The following is a 22,431-nucleotide window of genomic DNA, read 5'->3' on the forward strand; positions in this document are numbered from 1 at the left end:
CCGGGCAACACGCCCCGCCCACTTCAGGCGGAACGAGCGGAGGGGGAGCGTTGCCTCGGTCGCACCCACGAGCTCCGGAAGGGCTGCGCAGGGGACCCTCTCGCTGCACGGACGCTTCCGCTTCCGGCCAGAGCAGGCAGCGCGTCTTTGGCTCGTGAAGAGGCGGCGCCGTTGGCGGGAAGCGGAGAGACCCGGAGGAAGCGGAGAGGCGAGACAGGAGGCCGCCACCATGGTGAGTCCCCCCCCCCCGCGCGCGGGGTGAGGAGGGGGGTGGGGGTCCCGTCCGCCCCCCTTGACCCCCCCTGCCTGTGGGGGCCCCCGCCCCACTCCCTTTCGACCCCCCCTCAATCCCGGCCGGTTGCCCCCCCGCCCGCCCCCCGCGCTGACCTCGCGCCCCGCTTCTCCTCCTCCTCCTCCTCCTTCCTCCGCAGACGGTGGGCAAGAGCAGCAAGATGCTGCAGCACATCGACTACCGCATGCGCTGCATCCTGCAGGACGGGCGCGTCTTCATCGGCACCTTCAAGGCCTTCGACAAGCACATGAACCTCATCCTCTGCGACTGCGACGAGTTCCGCAAGATCAAGTGAGGGAGGGGAGGGAGGGAGGCGGCCCCGAGGACCCCCGCTCGCTCCCTCCCCCCCTCTGGGTGCTTCCGCGGGGCCCTCCAGCCCCCCCCCCCCCCGCCGCAGCGAGGAGCGCCCAGCCCAGCCCCAGCAAAAAACGGGCCCCCGAGCAGGCTTAGCTGCAGGAAGGGCCTTGCGAAGAAGGCGGAGCAGCAGGCAGCCCTGCGAGCCCCCTGGATGCCAGAACAGCCGAAGAGCCCTGATGCTGGATCAGGCCATGGGTCCCTCTAGTCCAGCACTCTGTCCACACAGGGCCAGCCAGCCATCGGCCAGGGGCCAATAAAGCAGGACATGAGTGCAACAGCACCCTCCCACCCATGTCCCCCAGCAACTGGGGCACACAGGCTGACTGCCTCGGATGCTGGAGGCAGCACACAACCATCAGGCCTTGTAGCCCTTGATAGCCTTCGCCTCCTCCAGGAATTTGGCCAACCCCCTTTTAAAGCCATCCAAATGGGTGTCCTTCACTACATCCTGTGGTAGTGAGTTCCGTAGTTTTAACTCTGCACCGTGAAGAAGGACTTCCTTTTATCTGTCCTGGATCTCTCACCAATCAGCTTCATGGGATGACCCCTTCCAACTCTACTTTTCTATGATTCTATAGGGATGCTTTAGGGTGGATTCCTGCACTGAGCAGGGGGTTGGACTCGATGGCCTTGTAGGCCCCTTCCAACTCTGCTTTTCTATGATTCTATGACCCTATTGGGTTCTAGTATTTTGAGCGAGGGACACCCCACCCTCTTTGCTGAGGAAAACCCAACAGAGGGAATGCATCTCCCCAAGGGCAGTTCAAGGGCTGTTGTGCTGCTTCTGCTGCCCATAACCAGAAATCCTGCTTCTCTGCCACCTTCCTTGCGTCTGTGTCTTCAAACTCTGCCAGTTCTTGCTGTGTGACAGGACTTGTGAGGTGTGGCAGCCGTGGGGTGACACTGAGGCCAATGTTGAAAGTGCAGATCCTTGGTGGCCTGTGGACGGCTGGGCTTAGTGACTCAGGATGGTTTCTTTTTTCCTCTCTGGTAGACCCAAGAACTCCAAGCAGCCGGAACGGGAGGAGAAGCGAGTCCTGGGCCTGGTGTTGCTGCGAGGAGAGAACCTGGTTTCCATGACAGTTGAGGGGCCGCCCCCAAAAGATGTGAGGAGTGGGGGGGGGGGACTGGGGAGGCCAGTGGTGGCACTGGTGGGTGTTTGGGGGAGAAATTTATTTGTGCTCTCTTCTTCCCCAAAGGAGAAAAGAAAGATTTAGAGTTAATAAGTATTAAAAGTGCCTTTTCGAAATCAGCTAAGGTGTGTGTGTGAGAGAGATTTCACTTCTCAACCCAAAAAGATTTCCAAGGTAGCTTACATCCATATCACAGCAGCAGCAATATATTTTACAAAGTTCACTTGCTCTGTCTATTTGGGCAGCATATAATAATATCAGGGGATCAGGAGTTGCACCCTGAGGAACTCAGAAGGGATGGGGGGAAGGCAGAGACTCCCCAGTAGAAAAGCTGAGTGGGTGAACTGACCAGTAGAAAGAGAAGTCACTGCAAAGACTGTTACAGAGGTGTTAGTTGTGGCAGAAGGCAAGCAGGATAAGAAGGTTACATTATTTATTTGATTTATTAAACTCAGAATAAATTTCTCTAGGCATTTTACAATAATGATAAAAATAAAAATCACACTAAAATCAACAACATAAAGCGTAAAGCTCAATACTGAAATATTTTTTTAAAATACTTTAAATGACTTGGGAATTGTTTTTTAAAGGTTGGGGAACAGGAAAGCTTCAGTCTGACACAGAAAAGCTAGCCGTGTGGGTGCCTGGTGAGCTGCTCCAGGGAGAGCATTCCGGGAGGGGGCGGGGGGCTGCTGCTGTAAAAGCCGCCTCTCTTGCCGCCACCCTCTGCGGCTCAGCGTGAGGAGGCATTTGAAGGTGGGACTTCTGTAGATGATCGTAAGCGCAGCCAGGTACACATGGGAGGAGGTGATCTGTCAGGTACTAAGATCCCAAAGCCATGTAGAGTTTATAAGTCAAAACCAGCACTTTGAATTGGCCCCTGTATCAATGACAGCAGAGAGGATGAGGGTGGAGGAGTTAGGCCGGCAGTGGGAAGAAGGTAACTAGCGTACAGGGTGGAAACTGGGTAAGCAGCAGCCGAGAGAAGAGGAAGTTGGAGGGCAGGCAGCTGGAGAGAAAACCACACATTCCTGCCAAGCCTTTTTTCCTGTTTTAAAAAAAGCTCCTCCAATTCGTCCTGACTCCAAACACTCTCATGAAGCACAAGCCAGACTAAAACTCCCAGACTGAAACCAAACCTCAGACTAAACTCCAAACTAAACTCACAGTCCCCTCAGCCAGCCTATTTATACTCCTCCCTCCCGCCCCCTCTCTCACCGCCTCAGCAGCCACACCCCTCAGTCAAACATTCCGCACTCGCTAGACATACAAACCCCCCAGACGTACCTAAGGGACAGAGACATGGGTATCGCCACACTCCTCCAATTCCTCCTGACTCCGAACTGAGCCCCACAGGTTCTATGCCAAGAGCCCTGAGCCACGTGGAGCCCAGCACTGCCTCTTTCCCTCTTTCCAGACTGGCATTGCCCGTGTGCCCCTGGCAGGAGCAGCAGGGGGGCCTGGCGTCGGCAGAGCTGCCGGGAGAGGCGTGCCAGCCGGAGCTCCCATGCCCCAGGCGCCTGCGGGCTTGGCCGGCCCTGTGCGCGGAGTTGGTGGACCGTCCCAGCAGGTCAGTGGGAGCTGCTTCTTTCCAGTTGTGGTCCTGAGCTTAAGCTGCATTGGTCAGGCCTTTGGGAATGGGTTGTGGCAAAGCCGCCTTGTGACGTTCTCCACCATGTGCAGGCGGAAGGTGGAGGGAGGCGGGGGCGGGGTGTCGCTTGCCGCAGCTCTCTGACATCTCCCCTGCGCCCCTCCTAGGTGATGACCCCTCAGAGTCGGGGGACTGTCGCTGCAGCAGCGGCGGCTGCAACTGCCAGCATCGCAGGAGCCCCTACTCAGTACGCACCAGGCCGCGGAGGCCCCCCTCCACCTATGGGCAGGGGCACTCCGCCCCCAGGTAAGCAGCCATGCCTGACCCACCCACCCCACCCCCATCCAGGCTGCCAGGACCTAGGATGAAATGACCGCATCTGAGCACTGTGAAGAGCTGGTGTCAAAGCAGGATTACTCTGAGGTTCGCTGGCAGGCGAACAGCAGGAGGCCTGCTTCCGGGGGCTGCTTCAGGCCCTGACGCCTCCGCCTTTTTCCTGCAGGAATGATGGGACCGCCTCCTGGCATGAGGCCCCCCATGGGGCCCCCCATGGGCATGCCGCCCGGCCGAGGCTCACCAATGGGCATGCCGCCGCCTGGCATGAGGCCGCCTCCCCCTGGCATGAGAGGTGAGTTGGTGCTGAGCCTGATTACAGGGCTTGCCAAGTGGGTAGAGTTGGGTCCAGAGCTGGATGGCCTGGGCAGGGCCTCTTCCGTCAGCCGCAGCGGCTCCCATGCCAGTCAGCGGCTATGAATGGAGGTCGAGGGAAGCCGGCCCTTGAGGTGCCAAGAGCCCAAGTGGGGCGGGCGGGTGGGCAGGTGGGGGAGGCAGGCTGCCATTCCTTAAGCCGATGGTGCTTCTGCTCTGTCCTTTCCAGGCCCCCCTCCCCCTGGCATGCGCCCACCCAGGCCCTGAGACGAGCACGGAAGGAGCGGAATTCGGGGGAGCCGGAGTTCTGTGCCTGCCTTGTTCACCACCAGACGGGGGACAGGTTGTGCGTATGGGTGTGCGTGTTTTCTTTTCATTTTTTTTTACTGTCATGTTGGCCTTTTTAATAAAAGTTGGGACGTTTCCTGCTCTGTTGTTACAATTCATTTTGAATTAGAGGAGAGCAACCTGGGCTTGCAGCCTTGGTCCCCAAACCAGAAACTGTGGCTGCCTGTACCCTCCTCCTCCTCCTCCTCCTCGTGCTGCTGCCTTGGTGGGGGCGGGGGCGGCACGCTCTTCCCCTGGGCAGTTGCCAAGACCACGTGTGCTCTGGCTCAGAGAAGGACCGGGCCGGGGCTAGCTGATTTGGACCTGCAGTTGCCTCCGCTAAACGGCTCCCAGCCTTCCTTCCAACTGGAGCTGAGGAAGAGGAGCAGTGACTGGGCAGCCGTCGGGATGATCTCCATTTACTTCCGCAACTCTCAAGGCTGGTTGCTCGTAATACTTCCCAGCGGGCCACAGACGCACTTGCCTTGGCAAGCGGAAAGGCCACCCAGCCCCGGCATGAAAGGCTTGTGCCTTCTCCCTCAGTTGAGTCAGGGCAAGCAGGAGACTCCAGAGCTTCCTGCCTGAAAACGCTCACGGTGGGGGGGGGGGACTCCACTCCCCAGGGGCATTTGCCTGACTGGAAACAAGATCCTGCGTAGGTTTCATGCCAGCAAGGCAGCTTTTGTGACAAGAGAGCCAGTGTGGTTTAGTGGCTGAAGTGTCGGGCTGGGAGTCGGGAGATCTGGGTTCTAGTCCCCACTCGGCCATGAAAACCCACTGGGTGACTTTGGGCCAGTCACAGGCTCTCAGCCCAGCCTACCTCACAGGGTTGTTGTGAGGATAAAGTGGAGAGGAGGACTATGTACGTTGCCTGGGGTTCCTTCGAGGAAAAAAGGTGGGATATAAACGCAATCAGTAGATAGATAAATATCAGTCGGGGGATGGTTCCCCCTCTACAAAGGGGGTGGGGAAGAGAGTTGGCTCCTTCCTTGCGCTGCCCCCACCCCCACCCCCACATTCCCTGAAACATATTTCCTGTTGGCTTTGTAGTAACCCACTTGACCATTATTTCACTGCTGCTTCCCTTGCTCTGCCCTTTCCTCCCTGGATGAGCTGCAGCTGTCAGTCAGAGCAGAAGGCGCCAGGGAGCGCTGGGGCAGGAGTGAGCCTGCCGGGGGAACCGGCCCCTCAAGCGTCGTCTTCTGCATATATTACATTTACGTACCGCCCCACAGCCGAAGCTCTCTGGGCGGTTCACGAAGAGCAGCGTTTTTTTCTGTACCTTGCAGAGCAGAAGCCCAGAGTGGGCTGCGGTCTCTTACTTCCAGCCTCGCTGAAAGAAACACTGGGAAGAGGGAGGCAGCAGCATCGTTGCCACTGCAGCGGCAGAGCAAGTCCGTGACGACCCTTGTCTAGTTACAGCTGCTGAGCCATTGCAGCCAGAGCAGGCGCAGCCTTTTCCTCTGGTCACGGAGGCCGTGGGCTACACCCCACAACAGGGCGAGTGCAGTTGCGTTTCCACAGTTGCAACCTACATAGGGCACAGAGACCCCTCTGTCAGCCTGGAAGGGAGAGCAGCTGTTACGATGATGGCACAGGCTGCCTCCAGTATCAGAGGCAGTCAGCCTGTGTGCACCAGTTGCTGGGGAACATGGGTAGGAGGGTGCTGTTGCACCATGTCCTGCTTGTGAGTGCCTGCTTAGGGTCCCTGGTCCACAGCTGGTTGGCCACTATGTGAACGGAGTTCTGGACTAGATGGACCCTTGGTCTGATCCAGCATCAGGCCTCCTCTGATGTTCTTATGATGGCCTCACACAGGAAAGCTGGAACCAGGGAAGGCCAGTTGTAGGTCTCGTGAGAACAAAAGATTCGCCCCGAGGGTCCATCTAGTCCAGGCTTTGTGTTCACATAGTGGCCGACCAGCTGCCCACGGGAAACCCACAAGCAGGACACGAGTGCAACAGCACCCTCCCACCCATGTTCCCCAGCAACTGGTGCTCCTAGGCCTACTGCCTGATACTGGAGGTCAATAAATGTGAAGCTGTTTGAGTCTTGCAAGGTCATGCTGATCCCTCCTGAATAAGAGTGTAGCGTTCTGTCTCCCTGAAGAGCTGAGAACTATGTGGGTTGTATGTATATTCTCGGACTGCAATATTTGGAAGAAGGAAAACTGACTCCAACCTTGAGTCGCAATGGCTTCTCGGCCCAAACAGGCAGCGGTGGCGAGGGATGGAGCCCCAGTCAGCCGGCCTCCGCTGATGGCGCTGTGGCAGAGGCAAGGGGCAATGAGTGCTCAGTCACATCAGGTTCCCACCAACGCGCCTGGTGCTTGGGGCTGCTCTGCGCCTCCTCTGCTCAGCCCAGGGAGCCTCCGACGGCACCGACCTCACACAGAAGGCCTTCCCTGGCACAGGCTCCTCAAGCCAAGCGCCACCTCTTGAAAAGCCCGAGGAAAGGGTAAAAACAGAGTACTGTTTTACTCTGTACAGCACCATGTACACTGATGGTGCTATATAAATAAATAATAATAATAACCCAACCTCTCACCTGTATGTGAGGGAACAAGGTAAACTGAACTGCAGTATAGCAGGTAATCACTCCGAGCTGACACGTGGTTTGTGGTAACAGAACACAAAGTAAAGTTTATTGAAATTTAACAAATCTTTAGTATTTCAATTCAGATCAAACCTGCATATTTTTATATTCAAAATAACAATCCCAAGTTCCTTAAAATTCTTCTCACTCCTCACACCAAACACTCTCACAAAGCACAAGCTAGACTAAAACTCCTAGACTAAAACCAAACCTCCCATCAAACAAACAAAACTCAAACTCAACCTCCTCAGCCAACCTATTTATACTCCTCGCAGCAGCCACACCCACTCAGTCAAACATTCCGCGCTCGCTAGACATATAAACCTTCCAGACATACCTAAGGGACAGAAAGGTGGGTATCGCCACAGAGCTCCAGGTGGGACCCAAGGGACAATTTCAACGGGCAGGTCCTTCCCCTCGCTGTCATGGCTGGGGGAATATGGGGAGAGAGGGACAAGTGGTAGGTTCTGTTTGCTTTCTCTCTTCATTACATCTTCACATCAGTAGCTGAGGAGAACCACTAGGCACCCAGCCGCTCTCTAGAAGGCAGAGCAAAAGACTGAGGAGGGCTTCTCTCACGGGAACCTTAGAAGAGCACCCTTCCCACCACGTTCCCCAGCAACTGGTGCACAGAGGCTTACTGCCTCTGATACTGGAGGTAGCACATAGCCATCAGGGCTAGTAGCCATGGATAGCCTTTCCTTCCAGGAAGTGATCCCACCCCCCATTTAAAGCCATACAATTTGGTGGCCATCACCACATCTGGTAGTGAATTCCATAGTTTAACAGTATGCCATGTGAAGAAGTCCTTCCTTTTATCTGTCCTGAATCTCCCACCAATCAGCTTCATGGGATGACCCCATTGGGTTCTAGTATTTGGGGAGGGAGAAAAATGTTTCCCTGTCCACATTCTCCACACCATGCATAATTTTGTACACCTCTATCCTGTCTCCCCTCACCCTCCTTTTCCCCCAAGCTAAACAATCCCAGCTGCTGTAACCCTTTTCCTCATGGGGGAGGTGCTCCAGCCCCTTAATCATTCCAGTTGCCCTTTTCTGCACTTTTTCCAGCTCTATGACTTTTTAGGTGTGGTGACCTAAACTACAAACTGTATTCTAAGTGTGGTTATACCGTAGTTTTGTATAAAGGCAGTATGATACTGGCAGTTTTATTCTCAAGTCCTTTTCTAAGAATGCCTAGCATGGAGTTTGCCTTCTTTACAGTGGCTGCATACTGGGTTGGCGCTTACATCGAGCTTTTCCACCACAATCCCAAGATCTCTTTCTTGGTTGGTCACCACAACTTCGGATCCCATCAGGTTATACTTGAAGTTGGGGTGTTTTTTTGCCCCAACGTGCATCACCTTACACTTGCTGACATTGAACCGCAACTGCCATTTGGACGCCCTCTCTCCCAGCTCCGAGTTGGTTTTGCATAGGGAAAGGGGGGAACCTGAACGGATCCTGGAGTCCGAAAAAGTGATGTGGCCCTTTGGCAGTTGTACGAGGCCACAGCCTTGGCAACCAGTGAGATTATGGAAAATTCAGCCTTGTGGGAATGTTCCTTCCTCTCGGAAGTCCCCACAGCGTCCAGACGCCTCAGGGAAGTCCTGAATAAACTCAACTGGAGCTGCTTCCAGTGTGCAGCCAGAGCTGTGTCCTCGGGTGTTGTGCTGTGCCACAGGTTATGGCTGGAACATTGGGAGATGAAGTCCAATCAAAAGCAAACTTAGCCACCTTTTGGGGGACGGGATGGTGGGATTTATTTGGGAATCCCTCGTTCCCTTGCTTGTAGAAACCAAAGAGAAGAAAAGGTTCTCCCAGCAGCCCATAAAAGGAGGAGACCAAAGGGAATAAGAAGCCCACGTGTCCCTCAGCTAAAAACAAGTATTCTATTTTTCAGTCTAACACACCTTTCCAATCTCAATGGTCAGGTTACCATCAGCAGCCCACACCATACGCCAAGCCCAGCCAAACCAAGAAGTCAAGCAACCGGGGAAGCAGCCTTCAGCATGACACCACCAGATCTGGAGCAGGGGCAGGGGGAAAACGCTTGCAGATTTTTTACCAAATGGAGTTTAATTTGTTTGGACAGGTGGGCTCTCACTCTCAAATTCCGAACTGTTCCCAATGATTGTTTTCTACCCTTTCCAGTCTTCAAGAATTGAGTGCATCCACACAACCACAGGACATCTATTCGTCATAAGAGCTGTAAAACAGGTGCCTGGTGTAGAGTGATCATCAGGTGTCTCTCCCTATTCTTCAGTTTCCAAACTAAACAGGGCCTGGAGAGCTATTCTGGACATCATGTTCCTCAACCAGTTCATATCAGGAAGAGGAAATGATGGACAAAGACCTTGAAATCAACAACAGAGGCATTTCGTCCAGGGGATCAGCTGGACTCAATAGATCACATGGAAGCTCATCTCCACATCCCAATCAGGGAATCACACCAGCACTTCTTGCACTTTTCGTGATGGCGATGTGCTACCTCCAGTATCAGAGGCAGTAAGACTATATATGCTAGTTGCTGGGGAACATGGTCGGGAGGGTGGTGCTGTACCTGTGTCCTGCTTGAGGGTCCCTAGTTGACAGCTGGTTGGCCACTGCGTGAACAGACTGATGGTACTAGATGGGCCCTTGGTCTGATCCAGCATCGCGGCTCTTCTAATGTTCACACAGCCGGGATCAATTCCACTTCAAGGCACTCTCTTTTGTTCTGTTCTTGGCTTCCCGGGTGTTCACTATCACCTTGGTTGGTCTGCTCCTTCTCTTGGTGGCTTCACCCTCAGCAACTTCTGTTGTGAGTTCAAGTCACAACAAGATGCCAGCCTGCGGCGCTGGGAAGCCCAGTGTCAGGGATGCAGCAGCCCATCCATTGGATGGGTTTCAGAGCTGTTCGCCTGACCCTTCAGGCTTTTGTGTTCTCCACAAGTATGTTGTGATGCATGCAGACCACATGGCCACAAGAACATACCTAAGTCATCAAGGTGGTTCTTGGCCCTGTGGTCTGCGGTAGGACTTGCTGAAATGGGCCAAGATCCACCTGACATCACTCCTAGCAGAGATAACTTGTCAGGTATCAAGAGCCACAAACAGAGTTGGTGGACGTTGTGCCAGTGCTCACTGGACATTGCGTTTGATGAGCAGTGGCGATGGTGAAGAGGAGCCAGATCCTAAGCCAGCCCAGGGGGCTCCTGCTGGGGTGTGGGTCTTTGGTAGATCTCCACCATGGCTACCCTGGACTGACCCATCTGCCCCTAAGCCAGCAGCCACGATCAGAGACTAACTACGGACTGGGTGGAGAAGGGCTTCCAGCGCCCACTGAAGGTGCATCCAAGCGTTACGACAGGGCAAAAGAACCCAACGACACTCCGCTCTATGCTGGGTTGGATCAGAGAAGCAGCCTTCGTATTCTGCTGGCTGTTCCAGTCCTTGTGGCGCATTCTGCTCAACGACCCTGAGCGCCACATTGTAAGACGTGCAAACCGTTGTGTTGGAGAAGTGGGTGAGGCAGAGCAGGAAAGGGCTGCTGCACCCCACGTCCTGCTTGGGGGCTTCCCAGGGACATCTGGCTGGCCACCGTGGGGGCGGAATGCCAGGCCAGACAGGCAGCATTGCTTCTCTGACAGGACTGCATTGGCCTCTTTCACAGCTGTAACCAAAGCTGACATTTTCAGTCTCAGACAGCTCTAGCCAGTGGATTAGGGCTGGGCCTGAGAGCATAGCCGCCTTGCTGAAGTGAAGCAGGGCTGGTCAATGCCTGGATTGCTCACCTTGAGTTCCACTACGGAAGAAACGCAGGATGCAAGCGTACCCAAACCAACCAACCTCTTCCCTCAGATCATAAGAACCGTTTCCTATACTTTGCATTTCCGTTTTTTAAACCAAGAGTTTCCTGGGATCTTGGCAAGAGGTATTCAGTGCCCCTCTCTCAAAAGCTTTTGATGGAAACCTTCATGGAACTCCAGAAGACAGAGAAGCAAGAGGCATCTGTCATGCTGGGTGATCCACAGAACGTTTCTTGTGTGCATCTCGTGCAAGCCACCCAAACAGCATACGCAGGGAGGCTTTCCAATGCCCCAGCTAGGGGCCTTCAAAAAGTGTTTCACGAGGGCCTTTGTCAAGCGCCAGGAGACGTTATTTCTAAGACCAATTGGGTTATTGGATAGATCCCACAATTGCACATGTGAGTTCTCGAAGGACCGGCGGAACGTCAGCTGGTGCCTTTCAAACGCGTCAACTAGCTCAAACGCTTCATTCTATTGCCACCACCATCTGAACGTTCAGCCAACGTCAATTATTTTAACTGCTACGGTATGTAGCTCATAAAACTGCCATCAATTGGGTTTTGTTGCAGGAGTTTATGGGGTCATCCACCATCACCACCCGGGCTGCTTGGGCCACTGCTGCATGAAATGCGTCGCGCTGCTTTTCGCCTGGGAACATTCCCCACCCACCCCGCATTCCAGAGCCCGCTGGTGGTAGAAGAACTTCCGGGGTCAGAAAGAACTGGGAACACAACGAAGTTTGATTCAGCTGCATTTAGTTTACACAAAATATTTGGAGCTTTATAACCAATCAGTCGGGTGCCACAAGTAGAATGACAAAGAAAATGTTCTTCCGGAGCAACGGCGCTGTTCTCTTCCCTTTGCCAAACAGGGCAGACAGTAGCCTTAGAAATGAGGAAGGTTGGAAAATTCAGAAGCCTGACACAGCTGCAACACTCGGGAAACCAAGGTGATGTCTGGTGTGATGGTATCCACATGGGAGGCCTGGACCAGAGGGAGGGATGGAGGGAGGGAGGGAGCACCGGCAGCCGCGCCTGCTTGCCTGCTTTCCTACCCAACAGAGGAGCCGCCGCTGCCACCAGACTAGCCTGGCTTGTTCCTCTGGGGCGAATCCTGCTCCCAGCGGCCCTGACGCAACGGCTGCCTGTGATGAGGGAGGCAGCCAGGCAGGAGCCGTTCTCCTCACTTCCTCTTGTACCTGCCCAGGAACAAGGAAACACTCCATCAGCCTTCCAGCGGCACAGCAGGAGACTCGGAGGGAAAGGAAGAGCCTGGGAGGAGACTCACCTGGAGTGGGCTTTGAAGGGGCCTCCTCTCCTCCTCGTGGCAAGGCCCAGGCGCTGGCGGTCCTCGAAGGAGGGCCTGCAGAACGGAGCGGTCAGTATCCCGGCCAACCCAGGCCCAGCCTCCTCATTCAGCCTGGCTCCCGCGTGAGCCAGGCCTCTACCAGCCTTTCCCAGGGAGGCAAAGCCATTGCCTAGAAAGGGTCCCAGGCAGGCCTCCCCTCCACGCGCCCAGGCACCCCCTTCCTGCCCTTGGAGCACAGCCATCAAGGACAGCGGCTGCTCCCTGCGCACAAACCCTCCCCACACGAATATTCACCCGGCACGATACTGCTTCAAGGCCTTCCTGTCTGTGTTGGTGAGCTCCTCGTCAAACACGGACGACTTCTTCTTGCGTTGCTGTCTGGGCCCTTTGACAACACAGAGAGTACGGTGAGAAACCGAACTGAACGCCCCAGGGCTGCACTGCCTGCCACACCCCCACCAGAGAAGAGGACCCCCCCACCCCACCCCACCCCCACCCCCACCCGGCCACCTGCCAGCTGCTCTTCCCGCTAGAGAAAAGGAAAGCCAGCATTTCCACCCAGAGAGCTCTGGCTATTGGGCGGTATAGAAATGCAATAAATAACTAAATAATAAATAAATTTCCCACCTGCCCGAGCTCCAGTGGGCGGAGCGTCGTCCGGCATGGCCCGGGCTCGCTGAACTCTGCGATTTCTCTTGGCCAGGCGCTCCGCGTACATCTGGGCCTTCAGTACCTCAAACTGTGACCGTTCCTCAGGCTGCCAACACAGCAACAGCAAAGGCTAGCCGTGCCTGCCTGCCTGCCTGCCTCCACAAAGCCGTCGGCCAGGGAAGCCCCCCTCTGCCCCCCGGCCCCACAAAGGCAGCTCCCCCGCCCCCCAGGCAGCTGCTCACTGTCAGCTGGGCCTTCTTTTGAGACTCCTTCAAGAACTTCTTCCTTTTCTTCTTGCCTCGCAGTGCTAAGTCAAACTCCTGAAGGGCCTTGGCAACTGGGGGTGGTGAGGAGAGAAATGGGAGGTCAGGGATGAGCCAGGGCCAGCACCCACACGAACCAGAAGCTCCTCCCTGGACAAAGGCCCTTACGCTTCTCCTTCTTCCTCTCCTCCTGGGTCTGGAACCAGCTGCGGGTGGCGCCCTCGGCGGCTCCCTGAGCCCCAGTCTCCAGTTTCCGCCTGGCGGTGCTGATCTGGGAAGAGAGAGCCAAAGCAAGATGAGGCGGAACAGAGCACATTTGGGTCATGAGTCTTGAACCACAGCTTGCTTAAGAGGGGGAAGGATCTTGATATAGCGAGCCAAAGAGAGTTGAACAGATCCGTCGCGCTTCCTCTGGGGCAGGGCAGGGCGGGGCAGGAGTGACGCTCCGAGAGGTGGCTCTCCCTCCTACTTGACCAAGCCCACTCAAGCGTGGCACAGGGTATGCAGGACAGGACCCTAAACCCCACCCCACCCCGAGACACCATTATTTGCTCAGCTACGAGGTGCCACCCCCTGCCAAGCAAGCGCACGAACGTGGTTCCAGCCCTCCCCCTACACACACACTGTCAGGGGGGCTACGCAGCCAGCCAGTGGCACCAATGGGCCTTGGGTCAGTTGCTCTTTGAGAGACCCAGGAAACAAGTTCCCACAACCAGACCAACCGAAGGGGAAAGGGCAGCCCCCGGGGGGGGGGGGGCAAGGGAAGAGCCCACCCCGCCCTGTTCCCCCTCCTCCTCCTCCCCCCCATGGGGTCCCCGCCCATCTCACCGCCCCCACCTGGGCCTCAGAGTGCTGCAGCTCCCGTTCCTCCCGCTCCAGGCGCAGCACGGCGTACACATCTGGCTCCAGCTTGTCAATCTTCTCCCGGAAGCGCAGGATCACATCTGGGGGAACCAGCAGAGGAGGGGAGGAGCAGCGGTCACGGTGCGCGTCTCTCCCTGCTGGAGCAACAGCAGTGGACCAGCAGAGACAGGGTGGGGGGCGCCCGGGAGCCAGCTTCCCTCCCTCCCCGCCCCTGGCTACACACACTTCGCAGCCCCCCCACCCCGCCTTTACCCTGGGGGAGGACCCTGGCCTTGACGGGCGCTCTGGCAGCCTTGACGATCTCTTTCAGCATCTTGCGCTCTTCCTCGCCCACCAGGGACACGGAGCGGCCAGCCCGCCCCGCCCGAGCCGTGCGCCCCACCCGGTGGACGTAGTGCTTGGCCGTGTTGGGCATGGTGAAGTTGATCACCTGCGAGGAAGAAGCACAAGACAGGCAGCTGAGGAAGGGGGTCCCAGGCAGAGGGAGGCAGCAGCAGCAGCAGCAGGAGGAGGAGGAGGAGGGGCACACGGGCGGCTCCTGACCGTTTTGACGCCCTCAATGTCAAGTCCTCGCGCGGCCACATCCGTGGCCACCAGAATGTCGATCTGCTCGTCTTTGAAGCGCCTGCAGGGGAAACGGAGGGTCAACAGGGAGCCGGCCACTGCTCTCTCCCCTCCCCTCCCTCCCTCCCTCCCGTGGCCCTGATGCCTACCGGAGCCCCTCCAGGCGCTGGGCCTGCGAGAGGTTGCCGTGCAGCTCGCCCACGCGCAGCCCCAGGAGGCCCAGCAGGATGTGCAAGCGATGGGCCTGCTTCTTGGTCTGGGTGAAGAGCATCACGTGGTCCGGGAAAGTCCGCGTCAGCAGAGCTGGGAGGGAGAGGGAGGCCCGTCAGTGGCAGGTGCCCCCCGCCCGCCCCCTGGGAGCCACCCCCTCCGCATCCCCTCCGCACGCTCCCACCTGCCACGATGGCCTCTCGATCCCCCTCACGCGTGGGACGGATGCGGATGAACTCCTGACGCAGGAATGGGGCCACGTCCGTGTTGCTGTTCACAAAGACCCGGACGGGGTTCTTCAGGGAGACCGAAGCCAAGTCCTTCACCTGCCAGAGCGGAAGGAGCTGCGTCAAACCCTGCCGTGCAGCCCCTCCCCCTCCCCCAATGGAGCAGGACACCGCTTCCCAACCGGAGGTGCCGGGGGTGGGTGGGGTGGGAGAGGGCTTCTCTCTCTCCCTCTCCCTCAGAGCACATGAGGGGAATCCAGAAAAGCTACAGGCTCTCCCTGAAGTCAACAGGCAGGCCCCCACAAGCCCCCCGCTCGACAGGCAGGCCCCCACAAGCCCCCCGCTCCAGCCGCCACTCATGGGGCTCCTGGCCTGGCTCAGTACCTCGTCCGTCATGGTGGCAGAAAAGAGCATCGTCTGGCGATGCCGGGCGCACATCCGGATGATCTCCTTCATCTGCTCCTCAAAGTACTCGTCCAGCATCCTGGGTGGGGAGAAGCACAATGAGCAAGCAGAGGCAGTCCAGGGGGGACGCGAAGGAGGAAGGCCACCGCCACCGCCCCCCTCCTCCGGGCGCTGAAGGCCGCCCAGCCAGGGCCAGGGAGCCTCACGGGCCGCCCAGCCACAAGCCCAGTGCGTCCCCTCACCGGTCGGCCTCGTCAAGGATTAGGACCTCAATGCTGCCCAGGTGGAAGGAGGGACAATTGTGCAGGTGGTCGATGAGGCGGCCGGGAGTGGCGATGAGGATGTCGGGGCCCGAGCGGAGCGCTGCCTCCTGGGTCTTGAGGTCCAGGCCCCCTGCAATGACACAAGCCCCATGGAGGGCGTTAGCTCCCAGAATGCACTGCAGCCACTTTTCGCCAGGCAGGATGGGTGCAAACAAGCTCAGCAAAGGGAGGGAGAGAGAGAGAGAGAGAGAGAGAGAGAGAGAGATGTCCCCCAGCGCCTTCCCAATGGCCCAACTCACCCACTGCCAGGCAGGCTGTGATGATGCTGAACTGTGCCAGCTGCTTAGTCACGGCGTGCACCTGGATGCCCAGCTCCCGGGTTGGCACCAGAACCAACACGCGGGTCACAGGCGCTTGGCGAGGCTTGTAGATCAAGCGCTCCAGGACAGGCAGGACGAAGGCCGCCGTCTTCCCTGGAAGGCACGCATCAGGACAAAGTCAACAGGGCACACACACACACACCCAGCACGGTGCCCCGGCTGCCACACTCCCGCGCGCGCCAACCGGCTGCTTACCTGTCCCTGTGGCGGCACAAGCACAGAGGTCCTTCCCCAACAGCCCCACAGGGATGCAGGCCTTCTGGATAGGGGTCGGCTGCTTGAAGCCCAGGGCTGTGATTGCCTATGAACACAGCAGGCGTCAGTTCTCCGCCCCAAACCCTTGCAAACAGACCCCAGGGCCTCCTGGCCAGATGACCCACTCCCAGGCGATGCTGCTGCTCAGCTTGGATTCGCCACCTGCCACGGTCAACGTGCTGCTGCTGCTCCCTGACCTCTCCTCAGGGTGTGGGGGGGGGGAGAAAAACACCCCCATTCCCTCGCTTCCTTCCGCCAGGCAGCTGCTCATCCCTGACCACCACCCCCCCCCCGGTGGTCAGATCCTCTCAGGTGTTTCTATCCCTCCCCCCACCCACGTTTTGTATCACTGTTCAGCCTTACTGCCCAATTCCTTCATCGCCACGGCTACCCTGTAGCGTCGTATCCAGCAAGGGGCCCTGCAGCGGAGGACACCCTCCGCTCATCGGTCCATAGGCGCTTCCTAAAAGCTTCTGGCGCCGTTTCACCTAGCTGCAGGCCCGTCCCAGGAACCCGTGAGTGCTCTTTTCATGCCTTGAGCAAATTCACAAGCCAAACCATGTTCCCAAAGGATAACTTTGCGTTCTTCTGATGTCCTTTCAGAACAGACACCGGACAAGTCTGCAGCTTCCATTACTGCCACCACGGCTGTTTTGTTAAACTCAGCGAAGACAATGCGCTTCATCAGCATTGAGACCGCAGAAGTTCTCAGATACGACAGGTCAGAAGACACCGGGGCGTCTCCAGCCCCATCCTCACCGTGACTTTCTAAGAGGAAGTAGTGAACGGATACCTTCAGCAAAGGCCGGGAAAGGTTCATGTCTTGGAACGACAGGCTGTCATCGTACTGCGAAGCGTCTTCCTCAAAAAACTGTTCGGTGCCCTTCAAAACAGGATCGCAGAGAGTGAAAGGGAAGCAGAGCGTTGACCAGCCCCAGGAGAGATGGCTCAACGTGTCTGCGAGGGCCCCGTCCCACCTCCAGGGCCTTTGAGGGGGGGTGCACCCAGGACGCCGGGGAAAGGGGCCGGTTCCACCCCACCCCCCAAGGGCTCACCTCCTCTTCACCTTGCTTCCGTTTCCGTTGAGGCTTCACTTTGAGCGTATCTACAAAGAGAAGGGTGCGAAAAGGCTGCTCACCACAACCGTCGGCCACAAGATACTGCAAGAGCCTCCGTGGCCAAGGCCAATCAACGGAACGCGTGCAGGGGAGAGGAGCCCTGGAGCGCCTTAAGCAGCGTTGGCTACACAGTTCCACGCCACGGACTGCAGCCCGTTCCATTGGATGCTGCCTACGGACGGCCACACTCTAAGTTGGCACGTCCAAACACGGGCCAAAGCGAATTGTGACAAGGGAGCAGGTATCAAGCCATGAAATGCAAGCAGCAGCACAATGAGAGCCCCGAAGCCAGATGAGATGAAAGAGAAAGACCTCTCTAGCCCAGCATTCCTTTCCTCACAGTGGCCAACCGGATGCCCCGAATGGGAAGCCCCCACAAGCGGGACATGAGGGCAAGAGCGCCCTCCTGCTCCGGTTCCCAGCCACGGATGTCCAGAGACACTCTCTCCCTCTCTCCCTCTCTCTCTCTCTCTCTCTGTGTGACCCTGAAGGGAGTATAGACACGCTGAGAGAGACGTCCCCGCCAGGAATTTGTCCAATCCCCCTTTAAAGCTACAGTTAGGGGCTGTCGCCACAGCTTGCGAGAGCAAATCCCATAGTTCACTTGGCCCCGTGAGAAGAGACGGCGAAGGCAGCCTGGCAAGCCAGAGACCAAGGCACACTCTCCGTGGGACCCAGCACATGGCCCACACAGGAAACCATGTGCTGACCTCTCCCCGCACCCCAGTGCCGCACCAGCACACACGTGGTGAATTACCCGCTTTGGTGAAGATGCTCTCGTCCGCTGAGGAGTATTCAGATCCCAAATCCTCCTCTTCCTCCTCACCGCCACTGGCCTGGTTTTCATCCTTCTGCGTAGCCTCTTCGCCATCCTTTTGCGACGTTCCTTGTTTTATCTGCTTCTCCTAAGGAAGATCCCATAAGCCTGGTGTTTCTAGCGCCCACCCCGCCCTCAGAGAACGGCACAGGCACAGACCCAAGAGCAGAAAAACTTGCACAGCCCTCCTTTAAGAGCCACTACAAAGGAGGACCGATCCAGCGGCTGTAAGGCTATGAGCAGCCAGTCCTGCTCAGCTTCAAAGCCCCCTCGCCCCTCCCCCTCATCTCTCTGCCCCGAATGCGCCAATCCAGCTTATCTGGTGTGATGGCATGGGAGGCTGCAACCTTGATGAAGCTAAGCAGGTCTAGGCCTGGTCAGTTTCTGGAAGGGCGGCTACCAGGGAACCCCATGTACGTTGATTCCTGCATTGAGCAGGGGGTTGGACTCGATGGCCTTGTAGGCCCCTTCCAACTCTATGATTCCGCCGTTGCTCAGCACCTTCACGCCTCCAGCCCCCAACGCCTCCTGTGCCCTCCAAAGTATCCGCCCTGTTTCCCTTCCCGACTGAAATGCTTCGGGCTGCCTCCCAGGACACCTGCAGGATGCTTCCGCTCTTGCTGTCCTTCACGTCCCTCCTCAAAACCCACCTTTTCCAGCCCCTCCATCTCCGGGCATTTCCTGCAAGTTAACCTGGGATTAAGCTTAAGCATGTGCAAAGGGGCAACAGCTGCTAATTACTTTGCTCTGCTTTTCCTTCTGTTCCTCTCCTCTAAATTGTAAGCTGGGTAAAGGGGGTGGGGGAGGGGTGGGCGCCTGTCTTCTTGTACTCCGCAAAGACCACATATGCTAGTAGCACGCTACACGTACTTCTGGGGCTGCAAAGGAAACACACACCCCCTACGAATTCCTGTCCGCAACCTGCTCAGTCTCAATGCACAGAGACAGCCCGGGGGAACTCCTACTTCCAGGGTGCAACGAGAGAACTCTGCCCTTCTTCTGTTGCAGAAGATGCCAGAGAGACACACACACGCCCCAAGTGCCAGAGGGCCACAAGACCCAGAGCCTCTTTCTAACCTGAGCTTTCCTTTTCCTTCTCACTGCTGCAATCTTCTCATCCAGGCTTGTGGCGGATCTCTAAGCAGAGAGAATAAGAAAACAAAACAGAGAGGGAGGTCCGACGGCCGTGGCGACTCGGGATGGGTCAGGGCGACCTCCCCGCTTCGCTCCATGGTCTTGAACAAGTGTCCGGAAGCTGGTTTGGGGGTGGAAGAGGGTGAACAAGCTGGAACAAGCTGAGACAAGACGGAGGACACTGTGGGTGGGGAAACCGACGACTTCGGATGGAGGTTTGGACCTTGGGTGAGGGGTGGCACTCCCCCTAAAAGCCCAAGTAAGCAGTCTGGGAGTCCCCCTGGACTCGGAGCTAACTGGGGGAGCCCAGGCAGCCGCAGTGTCCAGAAGCGCATGCTACCAGCTTAGCTGGTACGCCAGCTGCAGCCCTATCCGGAGAGAATGGACCACGCACTAGTCACATCCAGGCTGGACTACTGCAATGCGCTGTACGTGGGGCTGCCTTTGAAGACGGTTCAGAAACTTCAGCTGGTGCAGAATACGGCCACCCGAGTATTGGTGTGGGTGAGGCGATCTGACCACATAACGCCTATAGTGTGCCAGCTGCACTGGCTACCTGTGTGATTCAGAGCCCAATTCAAAGTGCTGGGTTTTGATCTTTAAAGCCTTAAACAGTTTGGGACCAAGCTACTTGAAGGACCGCCTTCACCCATATTAGCCTGCCTGCATTTTAAGACCAAAAAGAGAGGCCCTTCTCACCTGCCCACCAGCAAGAGAAATTAGGTGGGTCTCCACAAGGGAGAGGGGCCTTCTCAGCGGTGGCTCCACACCTGCGGAACAAGCTCCCACCAGAGTTTTAATAAGACCTTAAAAACGTTTAACTTTACCATGGCCTGAATACTGTTTTGCTGCTCCTGCCTTTGTTGTTTTTACCGTTGGCTTTTATTGCTTTTAACTGATATATTACTGTTGATACTTTTAGTGTTTACACCGTTTCGTGTATGGCTGTAAGACGCAAGGAAGGGCTCCTGCCCTGAAACGTAGGCAAGAAACGTTTTACACTAATAAATCCAACAAATACGGTCAGGGTTGACTTCAGGGTACTACGCGGGGCTGGGCTGGGCTGGGCTGGGGGCAGCGCGCATGGCCCCCTCTAGGCCAGCGCCCCGTCCGGCCTCCGGGAAGCCGCCCTTGCGCGGGGCAGCCCCCAGCCGCCCCCCGCCCGGCGCCGCCGCCTCTACCTTGCCCTTGAGCTGGCTCAGCGCCTCCGCCCATGTGCCGCCGCCACCGGGCCTCACGGACTCCTTCTCCGCGAAGACGAACCCCGAAGCGAAGTCTCCCTGCAGGCCTCCCCGGCGGGCCCGGCCCGGAGCGACCAGCTCCTGCGAGGGAAGGAACGGAGGAGGGGGTCAGGCTCGGCCCCGAGACGCGCGGTGGGGCGGGCGGGAGGGAGGGGGGGCGCCGGGGCAGACCGAGGCCGGCCGGCCGCCCCCGCCCCCACCGACCCACCTCGGAGTCGGAGCCCGAGTCCGTCGCCTCCTCCTCCTCGCTGCGCATCAGCGCGGCGTCGAGCTCCATGCTTGCGCGCACGGGGCCGGGGAAGCCACGGGGCCGCTGCGCCGCTTCCTGCCTTCCGCCGGGCCACGAGGGCTCCGCGCGCAGCTTCCGCCCGGCCTGCCCGCCCCCGCCCCCGCCCCCGCCCCCCGTGGGCGGAGCTTCCCCTCGCCCCGCCCCGGGCTTCGCTTTAGTTTCGAGGGCGCCAAACGAGGGAAACGAAAGCGAGAGACAGCGGCGCTCCGGAGGGAGGGAGGCGAGGCGGGGAAGGGAAAGCGAAAGCGGCGGCCGGGCAAAAAGTGCCGCCGCCGGGACCGACGCCCAGACGCCTCCGCAGCCAGGCAGACGGCGGACGGCGCGGCACGAGCAGCGGCAGCAGCAGCAGCAGCAGCAGCAGCGAAGCCGGGCAAGCTCCAGGGGCCCATGGACGGCCGCGGGCGGAGAGGCTGGCCCCGGCAGTCCCCCAGGGGTGGAGGCGGCGGCGGCGGCAGAGGTGAAAGCGGCGCTGCCCGGGGCGGAGGGCGCCGGCGGCCCCGTGAAACTCCGGGCTTCGGAGGGGTGGGCTGTGGTGGGCGTGCGGAGGGTCCGGGAACAGGGCGTCTCCGCGCGGACCTCAGGCAGGCGGGCCCGGGGGTAGGGGAGCAAGGCGGCTCCTGGGGTGGGGGAGGAGATGCAGGTCGCTCCGGCTCCTCCGGGGCCCCTTCCGAGCCCGGGCGGTCTATGAAGGCGTCGTGGTGGCCCCAGCTGAGCCGCCCCCTTCCCAGGCTCCCTTTGGAGCTGCGGGACCTGCCAATGCCGGCGCAGCCGTCCGTCCCGGGAGAGGGGGGGGATGCTCCGGAGGAAACCGCAACACTGGCAGCCCGCCCGGCCGCCCTGCGGCGGTGCCAGGCCAGCCTCTGCCCCGCACTGCCTCCTTGGCAGATTCCGAGGGGGCGAAAGGGAGCAACGCCGCCGCCGCCCCCTCATCTCCTTTCCCCTCCTCCCCCCCCAATTGCTGACCTCGCGGCCCTGGGGGCACGCCTTCCCCCTCCCGCCGCCCCTGTCACACACCCCCTGGGGGCGGCAGCCGGAGAGGCCGGCGGCAGGGAGACCCTGCGGCGTCGTGCGTGGTGCCTCTGCGGCCCTCGGCGTGCGCTGCCCTGGCTGCTCTTGCGCCGGCTCTGGGGGCTGGGGGGCTGCGGGGCTGCGGCCTGACGGGCTGGTCGGGCTCGGCCTGCCGCAGCGGCCGCGACTGCGACTGGGCTGGAGCGGAGGGCCGGACCGCCCCTGCTTGTAGGGCCAAGCCCCTCCGCTGGGTGGGCAAAGGCTGTTCCTCGCCGGCGGAAGCGGGAGAGCGCCGGAGGGATACAGGTCGGGCAAGGCGCGGGTTCGTAAGGGACGCCGGGGGGCAAACCTTTCCAACCCCCAAGTAGAGATGTGAAGGGCCGGGAAATTCGGGGGGGGGGGGAGAGAAACGGTTTTTTCCTCAGCCTTTATTTGTTTTCCCCCCGAATTTTTTTTTTTTAATTGAAAAAAAATGGGTTGTGGGATGTTTTATTTTAGCATGATGAATACAATGTTTAAAATTGTATTCAGATGTTCCCTTCTCTCAGTGATTTCTAAAAACTATGTACAGTACCAGATTGTTACAATTTCTGTGCACCGAGGACAAGGAAGTCCTGCGTTGCAAACTGAGACTACAACTCTCAAATGCAAGAGCAGGATGCATTTATTCATTTATTGCATTTATATCCCGCTATTTTCTT

General features: G+C 58.1%; 3 protein-coding genes across 5 annotated transcripts in view; 2 read left to right on the forward strand and 1 right to left on the reverse strand.

The window, feature by feature from the left end:
• The window catches only part of ZNFX1 (zinc finger NFX1-type containing 1), a 107,640-nt gene that overhangs the window by 72,135 nt on the left and 13,074 nt on the right, over positions 1-22,431 (forward strand). Inside the window, exon 1 of one of the 2 annotated variants that reach the window (XM_063147515.1) lies at positions 20,978-21,179. The exons of the other annotated variant lie outside the window; for it this stretch is intronic. Coding sequence (XP_063003585.1) covers positions 21,110-21,179 — 70 coding nt within the window. The 5' untranslated portion in view covers positions 20,978-21,109. Of the gene's footprint in view, positions 1-20,977; positions 21,180-22,431 lie in introns of those variants that run through there. 2 annotated transcript variants of the gene reach the window in all.
• On the forward strand, positions 122-4,445 carry SNRPB (small nuclear ribonucleoprotein polypeptides B and B1). Its single transcript, XM_063147512.1, has 7 exons — positions 122-232; positions 432-583; positions 1,644-1,755; positions 3,200-3,352; positions 3,541-3,679; positions 3,876-4,001; positions 4,251-4,445. Exons 1-7 carry the CDS (start codon positions 230-232, stop codon positions 4,286-4,288), a joined length of 723 nt encoding a protein of 240 aa, XP_063003582.1. The 5' UTR covers positions 122-229; the 3' UTR covers positions 4,289-4,445.
• DDX27 (DEAD-box helicase 27) lies at positions 11,472-20,748 on the reverse strand. 2 transcript variants are annotated; one of them, XM_063147520.1, is made up of 21 exons: positions 20,642-20,748; positions 20,374-20,514; positions 19,136-19,195; positions 17,999-18,137; positions 17,179-17,228; positions 16,917-17,006; positions 16,064-16,169; positions 15,788-15,961; positions 15,468-15,618; positions 15,205-15,304; positions 14,778-14,919; positions 14,533-14,686; positions 14,363-14,444; positions 14,072-14,249; positions 13,793-13,899; positions 13,124-13,226; positions 12,935-13,029; positions 12,669-12,798; positions 12,336-12,426; positions 12,021-12,095; positions 11,472-11,931 (listed from the first exon to the last, which is right to left on the reverse strand). In XM_063147520.1, exons 1-21 carry the CDS (start codon positions 20,708-20,710, stop codon positions 11,916-11,918), a joined length of 2,253 nt encoding a protein of 750 aa, XP_063003590.1. In that variant the 5' UTR covers positions 20,711-20,748; the 3' UTR covers positions 11,472-11,915. The 2 variants fall into 2 exon arrangements, with proteins under 2 accessions (XP_063003590.1, XP_063003589.1); XM_063147519.1 differs by having other exon boundaries at positions 17,999-18,146.

This window comes from Elgaria multicarinata, chromosome 1 (genome assembly GCF_023053635.1).
Source record: "Elgaria multicarinata webbii isolate HBS135686 ecotype San Diego chromosome 1, rElgMul1.1.pri, whole genome shotgun sequence".
Classification (NCBI taxonomy): Eukaryota; Metazoa; Chordata; class Lepidosauria; order Squamata; family Anguidae; genus Elgaria; species Elgaria multicarinata.